Source organism: Delphinus delphis, chromosome 3, assembly GCF_949987515.2.
Source record: "Delphinus delphis chromosome 3, mDelDel1.2, whole genome shotgun sequence".
NCBI lineage: Eukaryota > Metazoa > Chordata > Mammalia > Artiodactyla > Delphinidae > Delphinus > Delphinus delphis.
The window spans coordinates 18,791,735-18,809,951 of NC_082685.1; the positions used below are offsets into that span (position 1 = coordinate 18,791,735).

The 18,217-nt window shown below is 44.1% G+C and overlaps 1 protein-coding gene across 1 annotated transcript; it reads right to left on the bottom strand.

Annotated features, from left to right (window-relative positions):
- Positions 1 to 64: 64 nt before the first annotated feature.
- On the bottom strand, positions 65 to 17,714 carry MRNIP (MRN complex interacting protein). The gene is made up of 8 exons (XM_060008244.1): positions 17,532 to 17,714; positions 15,429 to 15,488; positions 9,413 to 9,501; positions 5,152 to 5,227; positions 3,735 to 3,889; positions 2,352 to 2,439; positions 1,976 to 2,077; positions 65 to 638 (listed from the first exon to the last, which is right to left on the bottom strand). The coding sequence occupies exons 1-8, from the start codon at positions 17,595 to 17,597 to the stop codon at positions 153 to 155; spliced, it is 1,122 nt and encodes a 373-aa protein (XP_059864227.1). The 5' UTR covers positions 17,598 to 17,714; the 3' UTR covers positions 65 to 152.
- Between the last annotated feature and the right edge of the window lie 503 nt (positions 17,715 to 18,217).

Sequence of the window (18,217 nt, forward strand, 5' to 3'; positions counted from 1 at the left end):
TTATTGTTGGTTCTTGGTAGTTCCCATAAGTCATCCTTAGTCCTACTATTTAAAAGAAACTTGGGGAGCCCTGTTTCCAGTGGCACCAGAGATCAAGTGGAGAAGGGCTCACTTAACAAATATGTCTACATTAGTAACACATTAGTTTCAATTCACAGATGGTCATCAAAGTCCTCTCCGGTTTTAAAGAGGTCATATAGTCGCAGGAGTGAAGAAGGCTCCTGCATCCCTTTGACCAAGGCCCCACCCTCTGCCCAAGGGCCTGTGCCCCCTGACTGCTCGGGGGTCTTTCCGCAGAGCCTCTTGGGCCCAGGCGTGGGAGTGTGTGTAGCCTGAGGAAGCTGGAGTGCACCAAGGGTCCTGCAGAGGCCTTCCCTTGGGGTCTGGGTCCTGGGGGTCCCCTGCTCAGTCCGTGCTGCTCGAGCTGGCCTGGGGCCTCTTTGCAGGGGGGTCAGGGGCTCCGTGTCCAAATGTGAGCTGTTTCCAAGTGGCGGAAGAAATTGTTCCCACTTAGGAGACACGGTCCTGACCTGCTGGGCAGGACACGGTGGTTCCCCCGGAGGAACGACGAGCTCCCTGGTGTCCCAGTCCTCACGACTGCTTCCTTCTTTGACCTTCCCTGTCAGGCCAGTGTGGTCCTGAGGTGGAAACACAAGATGATGGCCATGTTCTCCATTCAGAAGAATGCCCAGCAGGCTCAAGGGACAAGGAGAGGAGGTCCTGTGCCTGTACTAGTCCTTGACTATACCTCTGGGTGCTGACACTTTCTGCTCTGTGCTGTCTACTATTCTGTAGCCTGGCAGGCTAGGGACATGTCTTGATTTTGAGGTTTAGCAAAGCACAGCAAATAAATGCCCTCTCCGTCACTCCAAATCCTCTGCCAAATTCCATGACCAGGCTTCCCAAAAAAGGAAGATGTTCTCTTATAATCAGGGTATGTCATGGGGACCTTAGCATCAGGTGAGGGAGTGCCTGAGGGGTGCAAGCAGGAAGGGCCCTACAGACCACCTGGAAAGACCATGTGCTTATTGCCAGGCAGCTGGGAAGGTCTCTATAGAACGATGTTCAGGGTTTTGAAGCTGTACAAGTGGCTGCACAGAATACCTCAGGGGACATGACAGTGACAGAGGCCTGGCTTCTCCCTTCTACCTCAGAAAACAAGGATGCATTGAAAATTGGGTTTCACTCCTAGAAAAATGGTACAGATGAACCGGTTTGCAGGGCAGAAACAGAGACACAGATGTAGAGAACAAATGTATAGACACCAAGTGGGGAAAGTGGCGGGGGGTGGGGTGGTGGTGTGATGAATTGGGCGATTGGGATTGACATTTATACACTGATGTGTATAAAATGGATGACTAATAAGAACCTGATGTATAAAAAAATTCTAAAATTCAAAAAAAGAGAAAAAATTGGATTTCACTGCCTACAAAGGAATTTGCAAGCAATGACAGGAGGGACCCTGCATCACCACCCCCAGGCAGTATGGAAGAGGCTCTGTGGGCAGTTGTTAGTGATTCGAGACTGCCAGCTCTGCCACTGATTTGCTGTGACCTCAACTGAACCTTCACCAGTCTTAGTTCCTCACCTTCAAAACAAAACAGGCTTGTGGTAAGAATTAGTGCATAAAAAATGTTTAGCCCTGGGACTGGTACATCAGTAACTGTCACACTCATTATAATTTAGAGATTCAGGGCCACATCCTTACCTGGGGGTCACATAGCTAGTTAGTAGCAACACCAGAGTTTGATCACTGCCTCTTGGCTTTGGACGGGCACTCTCCACTACTGTCTGAAGCTGGCCAGGACGACCCTGCGGCATGGCAGTGACAAATGCCTGGCAGAGTTCCTCTGCCTGGGTGCCTGTGGCATAAAGCAAAACCTGCATTCTGCGGCCTGGAAGGTCTAGGTTTGAAGCATCAGGAACAAGAGCAGGTCCTAGGTGAAGAGAGTGCCTCAAATGCACAAGAACTCACCTGGATAAATGAAGGTGACAGTTCCTCAGAAACCCAGGGCAGGTCCCAAGCTGAACAGTCTGACAAAGACCCGGTACTCCATGCAGAATGAAGGGAACGGTCCTGATGCAGAAAAGCCCTACTGGTCAACCTTGATTGCCTCCAAGGCATCAAGCTGCCCTTTTGACCCCGAGTTAACATCAGTGACAGGAGGAGCGTGGCAGGGAAACAGTGCAGGCCAGAGAAAGGAGTTGGCTTAAGACACAGAAAACAAGACACCCATGTGGGAAGTTGGGCTTTTACGGGATGTAAGTGTGATACTTTAATTGTCCACAAAACAATTTAAAAATCCTGTGTCTGCTCAATGGCCACTGGGACACTGTCCTCAATCACTGACCTTCAGGGACTTCAAGGTGACCTCACAGTTTCTGGAGTCCTGGATATTAGGGCTGCATGGAGGCTGGACTGTGCTCTGGCTCCATTTCCTGGCAGAGGAAAAGTGCTGTCAAGAATCCAGTCTTTCTTGTAATTACAATGGAAAAGAATCTCTCTCTCTCTCTCTCTCTCTCTCTCTCTCTCTCTCTCTCTCTATATATATATATATATATAAATGGAATCACTTTGCTGTACACCTGAAACTAACACAACATTGTAAATCAACTATATTTCAATAAAAATTAAAAAAAAAAAGAACCCAGTTCTACCATTGAACAGTGACCCTTAGTCTGACTTGGTGGTCACCTGGTCTGACACCTAGCACAGGTAGGGACCTTGCCATCCCTTATAGCTTCCCAACTGGCTGCTCAGCTTCTGTCCCACTGCCAACAACAGGTTGTCTAATGACATCTAAGGCAGTCCATTTCTCTGCTCTATACCTTGTAGTTGCTAGAAAGTTCTTATTCTGAACTGGAATCTACCTCCCAATAGCATCTGCCCTAGAAGAGCCATCCTAATCTAGATGAGGCAGTCTCTCAGAAAACTCACTGAGGGACTTCCCTGGTGGTCCAGTGGTAAAGAATCCGCCTTCCAATGCAGGGGACACGGGAATTAGGACCCCATGTGCCATGGGGCAAGTAGGCCCGCACGCCACAAGTACTGAGCTCACACGCCGCAAACTACAGAGCCCATGCACTCTGGAACCCGCACGCCACAACTACAGAGACCACACACCCTGGAGCCTGTGCGCCACAACTACAGAGAGAAAACCTGCATGCTGCAAATAAAGAAGAGAAAACCCACATGCCACAACTAGAGAGAAGCCTGTGCACCACAATGAAGGGCCCGGGTGCCACAATGAAAGATCCTGCATGCCTCAGTGAAGATCCCGAGTGCTGCAACCAAGACCCGATGCAGCCAAAAATAAATAAATAAATCTTTAAAAAAAAAAAAAAAAAAAAAAAAGCTCACTGAAATGCAGATTAAGACTGGAGAAGAGACCCATGAAAGTCAGGTCTTTCCTGCTCGTAGCTAAAGGTTCCCAGGCCTGTCGGCTTCTCTGGCCCCACTTCACTTTCTCAACCTTGCCCTTAAGTTCTTCCCTGAGGTCAGTGCAGTCTAAAAGTTCAGAATTAAGTGAGCATCATAAAAGGCACCCCCACTGGAATCCTGCCTAGCCCTCACCTCTGCACTGGCTGCACCTGGTACCTGGCCACGCCAGAGGGCCTGCGGTGATGGCGCCTGCTGGCTCACATCCCTCAGGCTTCCTGCTGACCACAGGAAGCTGCTCGTAGGTCAGCAAGGTGGGCATGGGTGAGGGCTGGATTAGCTACTAGCTTGGCACCTTTTTCTAGGCAGGCCTGTACTGAAGGGAGGGTCTGGCTTCTCTCTCTTGGATGAGGGCTGTCTGATGAAACACACTCCTCCTTCTTCCAGCTGTTCTTTGGAGTCCCTTTCCAGATACTTCAGCCAGCGGTTCTTTGAGGGCTGGAGTTTTTCCTACAGGATTGGGAAGTAAGTTTATTCTCAGAGTTGGAAAGCAGACACCTTTACTGAAAATCTCCAGTGCAACTCTGAGGCCTAAGGGCCTCAGGACCCATGTCTACACCGTCACCAGCAAAGGAATTTGATTGGAAGGTAATGGGAGACAGATATCTTGACTGGAGCACACTGGCACACACTTTGGGAAAGCTGCAGGTCACAAGAACTTTACCAAGAACTTTGCAAATGTCCACACTCCCTGGCCCAGTAGTTACAAATGAAGACAAAGGCATAAAGATGTTCAAAGTGTTACAAATAATAGCAAATATTTACAGTAGCAAAAGTTTGCGAACATCCTAAATGCCCAATAAGAAGGGAATAAATATTGCCATATCCACTATATTCTGTAGGTACTTTTTAGAAATGAAAAGAATTGAAAGCTATATAGCAACATAGAAGATATGATGTAAGTGAAAATTCCAGGATGCAAACAAGTGTTTCTTACAGAAGGAATGATGAAAGATTAAGTCTGTAAGTAAAAAAACTGGAAGTATAGACCCAAATATGCAAGAGCTGATGTGTTAGTGTGCTTACAAGCATCTCCCCTATTTATTGATATAATAAAAATATGAAGAGCACCTGGAAAGCGGGCGTTGCCAGTGTGATTCTGTGAGCAGAGGTGGGCCTCTGCCAGGGAGCCTGTCAGTTGTTCCCACTCCCCCCGTCCCTGGCAGGACACAGTGTTCCACGTACCCATGGCATCTTGGATGTACCAATGGCGTCACCTACCCAGTCACTCAAGCTCTTACATGCACTGCCCATCCAAACACTGTTTGAGTACCTACTTTAACCAGGCCCTGGGAATGAACAACTGGATGTGAGCCCTGCTGTGGGGCTCAGTCTGGAGAAAGGGAACATGGAAACCCAGGCACTTCACAACAGCATGCCTTCCCTACCACAAGTGTGCTGAGAGTGCTGTGGGACAAGGGGAGAAGCACAAGGAGGTGAAGTTCAAGCTAAGTTCAGAAGAATTCACCAAGCAGCAAGAAGAAAAAGCTCTTTTCACAGTATTGTAATTATTTTACACTGCTGCCTCCACACAGATGAAAGGGACAGGTTTATTCATTTTTGAGTTCCCTGTAGCTTTAAGCCAAGTGCTCATCATTCGGTAACATCAACAAGCGTCTGCTGAAGAAATGAGGAATGAATGAATAAATGGAACCCCCCTCTGTGACAGAGCCGGCTCAGGCATCTGGGCCGAGATGGTGCTGCTGGCTTACCTGCAGGATTGCAGGCACAGCCTGCCGAGGACGTGCATTTTCCTCCTCATCGGCATTTATGGATTCTTCCAGAGACCTTAGGGAAAGATTGTACAGTTGTCTTTTGTAAAATGACCAGGAAGATGAAGGACAATGAAGATGGGAACAGCAAGATGCACGAACTTGATGTTGATATCAAAGCCTGTTTAGGGGAACTTAGAACTTATCTCTGTTGTTTTGATGTGATTTGGTAATCTTCCAGCAGTTCAGCAGGCAGAGGGACCATCTGTTACTTGGAGCAAGAGGAAAAGTGACACAGGGCAGAAGTGGCACTCTTAACCCAGAGGACCAGAGTTTGCATCATGGCTTTGCCAATGACTGGCTGTCACTGACTGTGATTCTGGGTATATCACTGTATCCCAGTTTCCTTATTTACAAATGGGGATAATATTGCAAGGGTCACTGTGAAGATAAATAAGACAATACGTGTGCATGTGCCCTGCTCAGTGCCTGAACACAGAGACTAATGTCAGCTGAACTCTGATAGCACAGAGTCCCTCCCATTAGCAATGGAGATGTCCCCATTGCATAGGGTCATATGAGTGTCTTTACAGTTGTATTATATCTCAACCACTACAAAAGGCGGCATTTTACTGAGCTTGATGTGTCATAGTGACTTCATCCAGCCTCCCAGGGACAGCAGGGCTCTTTTACCACATAAAGCAGAGTGAGCAGCTGGAACCTTTGCAGCCTCGAGTAGGGCTGGATGGCCAGTGAAAACATTCATAGTGCAAGGACTGAAGGTTAGCGCCAAAGCCACATCCACCCATGTCAGACAGGGTTGTTACATCACACGATCAGATTGGAGCTCTCTCTAGAGAACTACAATGAGAACCCCAACTCTACCAAATGTGGGCACCTCTACTTCAGTTTCTTCCTCTGTAAACAGAAGCCAATTATCCTCACAGGGTGATGAGGAAGATGAAATAAGATCACACATATGAACTGCCTACTGTGCCACATGGTCAATACTCCAATGTCCAGTTGAGCAGTGTCCTACCAACTACTAGCCAGAACTCTGCTCACCGTACTATGACTCAGGAACTCAACTCCATCAACTCCAGAACATCTCTAAGCAATATGAAGGTTAATGGTCTGTCTTCTCGCTTCTATGTTACCCCTGAGAAGCTGGGTGTCTACTGTTCTTGTGTAGGGGATCTCTCTTCTCTCCAGCTACTTTTCAACTCTTCCCTTTATCTTCCATGTTCTGCAATTTCATTATGTTGTTGTGTCTAAGGGCAGATTTTTTTTGTCTTTTAAAATTAACTTATTGAGGTATAATTTATAATTAATATACACTAAAATGTAACAATTTAAGTGTACAATTAGATGAGTTTGGTAAATTTTATCTTTGAATCTATTACTCCCACCAAGATATAGAAAAATAATTTACTGAGATATAATTAGCAAGATATAGAAAATTGTCATCACCCCAAGGTTCCCTTATATGCCTTTGTAGGTGATTCCCCCTCCCCAGAATACCACTCATCCCTATAGTATGTGGTCTTTTGTGTCTGATTTCTTTCACTTAGCAATGTTTTTGAGGTTTGCCCATGTTGTTTTTGTTGCTGAGTAGTATTCTATTGTATGGAAATACCACTATTTGTTTATTCACTTGCCTTTTTTTTCATCCTTCATTGAATCTATTTATTTATTTTTGGCTGTGTCGGGTCTCAGTTGTGGCACGTGGGCTTCTCTCTAGTTGTGGTGTGCGTGTTTTCTCTTCTCTAGCTGTGGTGTGCGGGTTCAAGGGCATGTGGGTTCTGTAGTTTGCAGCACACAGGCTCTCTAGTTGAGACGTGTGAGCTCAGTAGTTGTGGTGCACAGGCTCAGCTGTCCCACGGCATGTGGGATCTTAGTTCCCTGACCAGGGATCGAACCCATGTCCCCTGCATAAGGCGGATTCTTTACCACTGGACCACCAGGGAAGTCCCTTCATTTGCCTTCTGATGTTATCTATATATCTAGTCTTTCACCAAAATCACACTATCATCTTGATTGCTGTAGTGTTATAGTGAATCTTGAAATCAGGCTGTAGAAGTCCTCCAGTTTTGTTCTTTATCAGCATTGTTTTGGCAATTGCATTTCTATATAAATCTTAGGATCAGTTTGTCAATTTCTTAAAAAAAAAACAAAACTGCTGGAATTTTGATTGGAACCTAATGGCAGACTCTACAGATCAATTTAGGATGAACTGACATCTTAACAATATTGAGTTTTCCAATCCATGAACGTGTCATATTTTTTCATTTAGATCTTCTTTAATTTCTCTCAGCAATGTTTTATCGTTTTTACTGAAAATTTCTTGCACATTTTTGGGTTATGTTTATCCCTATGTATTTTATTTCATTTTATTATTTTTTTATTTTTTATTTCTTTTGCGGTATGCGGGCCTCTCACTGTTGTGGCCTCTCCCATTGCGGAGCACAGGCTCCGGACGTGCAGGCTCAGCGGCCATGGCTCACGGGCCCAGCCGCTCCGCGGCATGTGGTATCTTCCTGGACCGGGGCACGAACCTGTGTCCCCTGCATTGGCAGGTGGACTCTCAACCACTGTGCCACCAGGGAAGCCCCTTTATTTTTTGATGGTATTATAAATGGTATTTGATTTTTAAAATTATTTTCCAACTGTTCACTGCATTTATATAAAAATAAAATTTAGTTTTGTATGTTGACCATGTATCCTTGTGATCTTACTAAATTAACTTATTAGTTCTAGTAGCTTTTGTATAGATAGGCTCATTAGGATTTCCTACATACACAATGTTTTCATCTAGTTTGGGATTTACTGTGTTTCCTTAATCTAAGAATGTAAGCCCTTTGATTCTGGAAAATGTTCTGTTCATTTCCCAGCAAATATTGCCTTTGTCCCCTTCTCTTTATTATCTCCTGCTGGAACTCTTCTCTGTATCCTTCATGTCTCTGAACTTATATTTTCCACCTTTTTGTCTTTCTCTGCTGCACTGTTGATTAATTTCTTCAGATTGGTCTTCCATTTCACTAATTCTCTCTTCAGTTGCACTTGATCTGTTTAATGGTCCACTAAACTTTTAATTTCAATGACTATACTTTTCATTTCTACAAACTTTTTGGTTTTTTTAAGAAACTAGTTATTTTTTAAAGTCTCTTGCTCCTCATATTAGCAACCCCCCTCTTTTAATTTCATTAAATATATTAAACATGAAATATTATGTATTCTGAACTCTTTTTGGGTCTGACTTTTCTGTCATTTCTGCTGTCTTTTGCTCATGGTGACATACTTCCTTAAGTTAAATGATTTTTAACTTTGGGTATATGCTCCTTGGAACTTTATATGTAGGAATTCTTTGATACCTGGGTTGAAGATGTATTGCTCCAAAAAGGAGCTGCATTTACCTCTGTTCCTGGGACAATTTAAAAATAAGTTCTCAGCTTGAGACTTTTCACACAGCATGTGTAAAAGGCTTAAAGGCCATGTGACAGATTCCTTGTGCTTATAAAATCCTGGAGCAGTATTTCCCTTCTTCAGTCAGTGCCAAGGTCAACACAGGCTGGGTCCCTGCTATGGAGGGGGTGCATTTCTAGTTCATTTGAATGCTGAGGGTGTAGTCCTTTGGGGACTCAGCTTTATGTGGTGGTCTCCTATGGACCTTCCCACAGTAAACAGACCCTCGGCTTTGTCTTTGTCTCCTGCTTCCCTCCCAGATGCATGGAAGCTGAAGGGCAACAGGTTTCAATCGCCTCAGCAGCCCAGCTGCTTATTCTCTGGATTTTGGCTTTTGCTTCATTTTTGGCCTCTGATGGTTACTTACCTTCTTGTCATCTCTTCAGTGCACTTAAAATATTGTGGCTGGGGGCTTCCCTGGTGGCGCAGTGGCTGAGAGTCCGCCTGCTGATGCAGGGGACACAGGTTTGTGCCCCGGTCTGGGAGGATCCCACATGCTGCGGAGCGGCTGGGCCCGTGAGCCATGGCCGCTGAGCCTGCGCGTCTGGAGCCTGTGCTCCGCAACAGGAGAGGCCACAAGAGTGAGAGGCCTGCGTACCGCAAAAAAAACAAAAAACAAAAAAACCCAAAAAAAACTGTGGCTGGCATTTTAAATTAATTTCAGTGGGAAGATTGTTCAATATCTAATTGCCATATTGTAAGACATGGAACTCTAAGGGATTTCTCCGTCATAGACTTCCACCATCCACTCAAGATAAAAACAGGGCAAGATAACCATGCCTCCCTCAAACTACTATACCTGAGTGACATCTCTGAAATCTGTCCCTGCAGCAGATTTAATTTTTGGACATGGTGTCTACAGTCAGCACCAGAGCCCTCACCGTAAGCCTGAGAAACAAACAAACAAACAAAAATATCAAGTTTAAAAAGTGTTGATAGAATGCTGAGAAATAGATCCATTAGAGCTGCAACCCAGGGAGGATAAAACTGTACTTCGCAAGGCCCAAAGCACCATGCAGGAACCCAAACAATGATTGCTGTTTCTGCAGTGATTTACAAACTAACAGTCTCAGGGACTAATAGTTTCAGTCTATCTGGCTGCCCACCATCACCCTGAACTTTATATATCAAAGCTAAACTCAACCCAAAATCCCACACAAATTGGTTAATGAACATAAGAAATTCAGAAGAGAAGTAATGCAAATTGCCAATAAACATATGAAATGATACACCTCACTCACTCATAATCAAAAGAATATAAAATAGATGAGATACATTTTTTCACTTAGCAGTCACTCATTTGTTCAATAAATATTTATTAAGCACCTATTATGTGCCAGGCCCTGAACTAGGTAAGGACAACACAATACAGGAATGGACAAACACTACTGTCATTACGGAGCTCACACTGTAGTGAGAATAGACAGATAGTAAGCACATAAGTCACCTATATGGCCATCAGATGGTGAGAAGTGCTTCTGAGGAAAGTAAGGCAATGAAGCGGGGTGGGGCAGAGTGTGGACACAGTAGACAATTTTATATGTGTGTTCAAGAAGTCAAGGAGTGGATCACTGAGAGGGTGACATCTGAGCACAAAATAGGAAGATAGGCAGAAACAAGCCATGTAGATATATAGGGGAAGAACATTCAGCAGAAGCAATGAAACGGAAAGGAGTGCAAAGACCCTGAGCCTGGCATTTTGGAGGAACGGTGAGGAGGCCAAGTGGCTGGAGCTGAATGGCCTAGGGAGAAGATGGTAGGAGATGAGGTTTGAGAGTGTAGGCCCCGTTACAGGCAGAGTCAGCCTTATAGGCATGAGATCTGCTCTGCTGTCTCCATCTTGAAATTCTTAATAATCATTGAACTTGTATTGTGTAAGTAAAGTCTGATGATATAATGAAGCATGTTTGTGAGTCGTGGACACCAAATGTGTCCACTGTTTCTCGTCACTGCTTTTACATACAGCATGCCTGATGACTGAGGAGCACAGAATTGCAGTGAACTCACAAGGTGTGGGAGTTCAGTGAGACTCCAAGTTCAGACGGTGTGTACAAGTCTTTTTTTTCCCCCAAAAAGAGAACATTTATTACTTATTTTTTCCTCATTAGAACTTTCTTTACAGCAACACAAAGTAAAGTACAACAAAAGTACGTGGGGGGCAACCTCAGCCTGAGAGGCCAGGCTTTCCACTGGAATCAGAACTTGCTTCAGTTGCAGAAAGGAGGCAAGGGTATTCGAAAAAACATGAACAACCAAGGAAACGTGTCATATCTTTTCTTACTCCTGTTACCTCCCTGGAATAGCCTATGCTGAAAATAATAACACAGAAAAAAAAGTGAAAGATAGGGCAATCTTTCCCAGTTCCTTTTCCTCTCAGTATTCCTTACTCATCAGTGAGCTAAAGGTTGAGAGTATGGGTAGAATGTGCGTGTATCAAGCAGTGAAGTAAAAATAGTTAATTTTGTGCAACATCTCCACTGTTCTGGTAGGAATGAAATATGTAGGCATGTATGAGCTACAAAATACAAATTGTGCAATTCTGATGATTCTACGTATACACCAAATGCTCTTATATTATTCTGCATATGTTCCACATATGTACTAAATGCTCTTTGCATTTATAACTGGTGTTGCACAATATAAATAGTGTTGCACAATTTTAAATGTCAGTTTTTCTTGACACAGGAAGATATTAAATAGTAAATTTTAAAACCAGTAAATAAAAGACATCAGGAAAAGTCAGGAGACCATGAAAGAAAGGAAAAGCTTAATATTCTAGTACCTTTAATAGCATTTTTTTTTCCTGCTTTTGAAAAGGGGCCCCCTGCCCCAACCTGGCCCTGTCTGTAGGAGCATGAATGTTGCTCTAACCTGGAAGGTCTGACATGAACTTACATATGTTTCAGTAGGACCCTGCAGCTGTGGTGCTAAGACTGTATGGCAGAAGCAGGTGACCAGTCAGGAGGTTGCAGCAAATACTGAGGCAACTCAGACCACTGTGGTAGCAAGTGGGCACAGTCTGGGTATATCCTGAAGGTAGGGCTGACAAAATTTGCTGATGGATCAGATGAAGAGTGTAAAAGAAAAAGAGAAGTCAGGGATGAGTTCAAGGTTTTTAGCCCAAACAACTAGAAAGAGGGACTTGGCACTTAAGAGTTGGGGATGACTGTGGGAAGAGCAGGTTGGTGAGGGTAAGGTGAGGGCTTCGTTTTGGGATACAGGTTTGGGATGCCTCTTAGATATCCAGGAGAGCGGTTGGTTGGAAGCATACACAAGTTCAGGGGCAGGTCTGGGGTCTGCGATGGACATTTGAGAATTGTCAGATTGTCTCATCTCAGACGACCAAGGGAATGAGTGTAGCTAGACAAGAGGTCCAAAAACTGAGTGCCAGAGCACTCTAAGGTTTAGAAGATGAGGAGATGGGAAAAAATTAGCAAAGAGGATTGAAACCAGCTAGGAAGACAGGAGGAAAACCAGGAGCAGGATGACTAGAAGTCCAAGTGAAGACAATGCTTCAAGGAGGAGGAAGTGACAAACTCTGACAAATGCCACCAATAAGTCAAGTCACTTGAGGACTGAGAACCAACCATTATTTTTAGCAACATAGAGACCACTGCTGACTTTGACATGAGCAATTTTAGCGGACTGGTGGGGAGTGAAATCCCGTCTGGGGAAAGTTCAAGTGAGAATGGGAGGAAAGGAACTGGAGAGGGGAAAGGCAAAGTTTAAAAAGACTGATAACTGACTTATGGTTGCCAAGAGGGAGTGGGCTGGGGGAGGGATGGATTGGGAGTTTGGGATTAGCGATGCAAACTATTATATATAGAATGGATAAACAACAAGGCCCTACTGTATAGCATAGGGAACTACATTCAATATTCTGTGATAAACCATAATGGAAAAAAATATGAAAAAGGATGTGTGTGTGTGTGTGTGTATATATACACACACACATATATGTAAATAAAAAACTGAATCACTTTGCTGTGCAACAGAAATTAGCACAACATTGTAACTCAACTATACGTCCACACAATAAATTGAAAAACAAAATTCTAAAATGACTAACAACTTATATCTGGCATAACTGGTAGGGTGCATGCTCTCCTGCATAGCAGAGACTGCTGCCTGAATACTGAAATGCATTCTCCCCTCATCTGGGAGCAGACTAGACTACATTTTCCAGTCTTCCTTGCAGTCAGGTGTGGCCATGAGACTAGGTTCTTCCCAGTGGAATGTAAGCCACTTCCAGATCCTTCCTGGGTAGCTCCTCCCTGATCTTGCTCCTTTGCGGGGCAAGAGGCAGTGGGAGACAAGCCTCAGGGAATAACAGAACCTCAAGATTACAGGTGCCTCAGTCCCCGGATGACCATACCAAGGACAGCTGTCCTGCTGATCTCAATCTCTCCCAGGAGTGTTACAAGAGCAAGAGAAACAACTTCTATTGCGTTAAGCCACCACAATTTTGGTGTCTGTTCATTACTGTGGCCTAGTCAGTCATAAGCCATATACCACTGCACAAGCATGGGGGTGCTGAGAGGAAGGCAAAGCTTCCTCAGGAATTCAGAAATACATGCTGACATCTAAAACAAGCAGAAGTCACTAGCTATGAGCCAGCCCCTGCCTTCTGAGACCCAATCTCAAGGTAGGCCTCAGCAGCTACACTTACTGACAGATGACCAAATTGTCCCCACTCCCACCCATCCCAACTGACTGGACCAGTGATGGACATCTGAATCAACAGGTCAACCAGATTGTTTCTCCCAGGAGTTTATAATTGGGACTCAGCTATTCCAGTTGGTTTGAAATGAGATTCTGTGGTCTGTGAGTGGAGTATGTTACTTTGAACTGGGAACAGAGAGGAAGGGAAGGAGAGGAGATAGGGAGAGAGGGAGGAAGGTATAGGGAGAAACTGGGTGAAGGGAGGAGAAGGGAGGGAAAAGATGATGCTTGTGTTGTTGGCAGCTTTTCAGTTCTTGGGGTTGGTTCTTCAAGGGGTCAAGAATGAAGCTTCTTCCTTGGATCCCCCCAAGATACCCCATTACCTTGCCAGTACATTTTAAATTTTGCTGAAGTGTTTTTTTCCTATTATTTGCAACTAAAAGAACCTTGGTCAAAAGAATTCCTCTGATTTAACTTCTAGGAATTCGTCCTAAGGAAATAATTGGTCAAGTGAAGAAAGAGGTATTTGTAAGAAGCTTCATTGAAGAGTTGTTCACAACAATGAAAACTAAAATCAACCTAAATGCCCATCAGTGTGGGGTTTGTCACTTAACTCATTCAACAAACATTACTTGAGCAAGCACTGACTATGTGACAGGCACTGTGCTAGGTGCCAAGAGTACATCAGCAAAACATACAAAAAAGGGTATATAAGTGTCCATCAACAGATGAGTGGATAAAGAAGATATGGGGTGTATGTATGTGTGTGTGTGTATATACACACACACACACACACACACATATATATAATGGAATATTAGTCATAAAAAAGAATGAAATAATTGCCATTTGCAACAACAAGGATGGACCCAGAGTGTATCGTATTAAGTGAAGCAAGTCAGACAAAGACAAATATTATATGATATCACTTATATGTGGAATCTAAAAAAATAATACAAGTGAATTTATTTACAAAATAGAAAGAAACACACAGACATAGAAAATAAACTTATGGTTACCAAAAGGGGAAGAGGGAGAGAGGAATAAATTAGGAGTATGGGATTAACAGATACACACTATATAAAATAGATTAACAACAAGGATTTACTGTATAGCACAGGGAACTACATTCAATTTCTTATAATAAACTATAATGGAAAATAAGAAAAAAAATATGTATAACTGAATCACTTTGCTATACACCTGATACTAACATAATATTGTAAATCAACTATACTTCAATTTTTTTAAAAAGCGTATATAAGTAAAATAGGCAAACCCTCTCTTCCCATAGAATTTACAGTCTCAGATGGACAATACTCACATAAACATACTTGCCTATATTTCTGATCAGGGTAATGAGATTAACTAGGGGAAGCCCCAACAATGAGCACAAAGGCCCTAAGAGGGAAGCAGATTTGGATTGTTTCAAGGTCAGAAGGAAAAGCCCCTATGGCTGAAGGAGGAGAATGATGAGATGAGGCTGGAGAGGTGGCATCAAGGGCTGGAGCAGGTGAACAAGGGGCTCAATGAGGACCCTGTGATATTAGAGATCAAGTGGGTCGGTAAGTATGGACTTGAAAAGAACTGTGATGCTGGGTGAAAAAACTGGGCTAATAAGAGCATTTACAACATGCTCCCCTCAGTCCACATGCTCTTTCATCTCCTGACTACCTTCACAACCTGCCTGCCCCCTCTCACACCCCTGCATGTACCAACAGCTGTCTGCCCATCCCCAGTTAGGTCTGATTACTCAGTTATCTTCTTACAGACCCCTGTACTTTCCTCTCATTTTGCTCAGTCTAGTTTTAAATTACATGTGTGTGTTTTAGTTTCTCATCCTGTTCCACAACAGCAGATCGGTGAAGGCAATTAACAACATGGTCTTACCTTCCATTGTGTCCCATGCCTGCATACAGAAGTTACTCAGTAAATACTCACTGACTGAATAAAAAAAGGAAGGTAACTTTCCAGGCACTGCTCCATTCATTTCGCTTCCTGAAGGAAGATGATCTTAGGGAGCAGGAGCGCTATATCCAATGAACTTGAGCCAATAATGGAACACTGGGTTCCATGAGAAATATGTTTCTGCAGGGCTGGGTCCCACCTGCTTCCTGGTATGGGTATTAGACACTTTGCTGCTTGGGACTCACCCGCAAAAATGACTGCTTCTCTCCACAAGCTTTGCATGTCCATTTGAGACTCTTTTTCACCTACAATGAAATTTCAGAATTATAGCTAAAGTAATTATTTGAAACAGGTGGAACTAGATCAGAAATAATAAAGAGATCAGTGGAAAAGAATAAAGAGTCCAGAAACAAACCAACACATGTATGAAAATTTAGTATATTATAAAGGTGAAAAAAGAAGAGACTATTTAATAAGCGCTTCTGGAAAACTGGCTATCCATATGAAACGAAATCAAATTAGATCTCCACTATATGTGATTCTCAAAAAAAATTCCATGACATTTCAATTCTTGATAAATCTGACTAGATGGATTCTCTCTTAACATAATAAAATGCCTTACATCTAGCTCTAAAGCTGCAGAATCACCACCAGCATTCCCATGAAAGTCAAGAACAAGTCAAGGATCTGCACTATTATTTACCATTTTTTTCTGGATGTACTAACTGATGGAATTGGAAAAGAGAACATAGCAAGAGGTATGAAAATGGAAAGGAAAAAAAAAAACTATCCTTATTTATGGATGATATGATTTATTTCTTTAAAACTCAAGATAACTAAATGAAAAACTGCTAAAACCAGTAAGACAATCTAATATAGGGGCTAGGCAGAAAATTAATATATCTTCAAAAATTAATATAGCTTATAAGCAAACATCTACTTAGAAGAGATAATTAAAGAAATAAATCCATTTGTAAAGGCAACAAAGAAAATGTTATCAAGGGGCACCAAAACTGTTTTAAGAGATGGAATAAAATGCCATGCTTAACATCACAAAGATGTCTCGGTTGATTCATAAAAATTAACATGATTAATATGATCCTAATACAAAAACCATCAGGGCTTTTGGGGAAGTACCTAAAAGGATTCTAAGGAGGACAAGCAGCATCTACTACAAATTTAAGTGGGTATATCCTAAGATTCTACTTCTCAGCATCTACCTTCAAACACCATAAAAATACTGTGTCTCTTCTACAGGTACATATGCAAGTAAGAAATGCATTAAAAAAATAATAAAAGCTCTGGAAGGACACACAGTAACTGGCTAGCTCTGGGGAATGAAGATACAGAATTCAGAAGCTGTTGAAATTAAATGAGATGTGTGAAACTGCCTGATACACAGCCGACTTGGAATTAAACTGTTAACCCTCTTTTCCCACTTGGCTTCAAATCACTTTTCAGAGTTGAAAATGACCATGAGAACACGAACTACATTATATATATAATAATTTAAAAGTGGAAATGATTCCCATTTATTCTCAACTCCTAGAACCAAAAAAATGAAGTAAGTAAAAAGTTTCTAAGCCCCTAAAATGACCCTTACAAAGTCACAGCGTGCATACCCAGCCTCTTACTGGCTTTTAAACATACATTTTGTATGCAATTTGATGCTACCCTTCTTCAGGGCACAGCAGATTAGCAGGGGACTACCAGAAGCGGATACAATGACAACCTTGACGGCATCAAGCAGGGAGACAGAACGTGATTCAGGAAAGAACAGGTTAAGTGACATACCCTATTTTACGTTTTGAGTCAGGGAAGCATTACGTTTTAGAAACTTCGATTATCCTGTTTAAAGGCGCGAGATTATTCACACTCTGAATAGGCGTCGAGGCCCTCACTACGGGCAGAGCCAAAGAGTGCCAGCAGGGGTGCCCAGTCGTGCCTGAGTTTTTAAAACTATCATTTCACTTGCACTTAAATGAAGAAGGAGCCATTTTGGGGGCTAGGCTCTGCATAAAGGAGGCTATCCTCTACCCTCAACCTGGTGTGCCCGACCACCGGCCAGATAGAATTCACGAGGCCGCCTCGGCAGAAACCATTGGCTGGTTTCTGCGAATCTTACAACCACCAAGCAAAAAACGAAAAAAGCCCAGAACAACGTTATCGAGAAGCGACATCAATAAAACCTGGTTCTCAGGACAGACATCGTCATTTGTCCGGGACCCAGACACACCCCGCAACCGCACGAGACGGCGCCCAGCCTGGGGGAGGAGGTCTGGCCCCCCCCAGCGACCCCACCTCGTCCTGCCCGCCATCCCCGTGCTCTGAGGAGGAGGAGGCCCCACCTGGTGCGCCTGGAAGAGGCGGCAGCAGGAGCACCGCAACACCCGAACCTGTTGCGGAGGCGCCATTGCGACGGCTGTCGCCGCCGCGCGTGCGCCGCGTTACCCTGTCCGCCCTGGCTCCGCCCACTTCAGGCGCTCGGGACCCTCTGGCCTCAGGCACCGCCCCTGGAGAGCTTGCGCCCTGCACTCCCGCCCACTCGAGCTTCGCCCCTAAAGCGCACTTGGGCCATCGGAAAGCTCAGCGTTAGTCGGCTGTCAGCTGGGACCCCGGGCGACCTCAGGACTCGGGCCGTATCACTGCTGCCGAGTCGGGCGTTGTTTGGGCTTTGCGTCCGTCAGGTCACTGGTTGTCTGTCTCAGCCCGAAGCAGTTCCCGCCTCTATCTAAACCAGCGTTTCTGCCTGCGCTCCCTGGGAAGATTGAAGTTGCAAGGGCTGGGTCTCCAGCCACCGCTGGGGGTCCGGCCTTTGCTGGCACAGTTTCTTCTGCTTCTTCAAGTCGGGGAGAGGGAGCCGGAGGGCGCCTCCCTGCTCGGGCCCACTCCCTGGGGTCCACGGTAGGCATTTTCAGGACCTCTGGTCAGAGGTGGTTAGTTAACGTTTGAGCCGGAGCACCGAGAATCCTGGGAAAATAGGCAGTTCACCAACCCTACGCTTCTCAGAGAGGGAAACGGAGACGCCTGGCGG

Bases quoted from the DNA above. Each gene is read 5' to 3' on its own strand.
- MRNIP (XM_060008244.1), bottom strand. From the start codon at position 17,597: ATGGCGCCTCCGCAACAGGTTCGGGTGTTGCGGTGCTCCTGCTGCCGC. The intron at 15,489-17,531 runs GTGGGGCCTCCT...ATTTCATTGTAG, and splicing joins GCCTCTTCCAGGCGCACCAG to GTGAAAAAGAGTCTCAAATG. The intron at 639-1,975 runs GTGAGTTCTTGT...TTTCCACCTCAG, and splicing joins TGTCACCTTCATTTATCCAG to GACCACACTGGCCTGACAGG.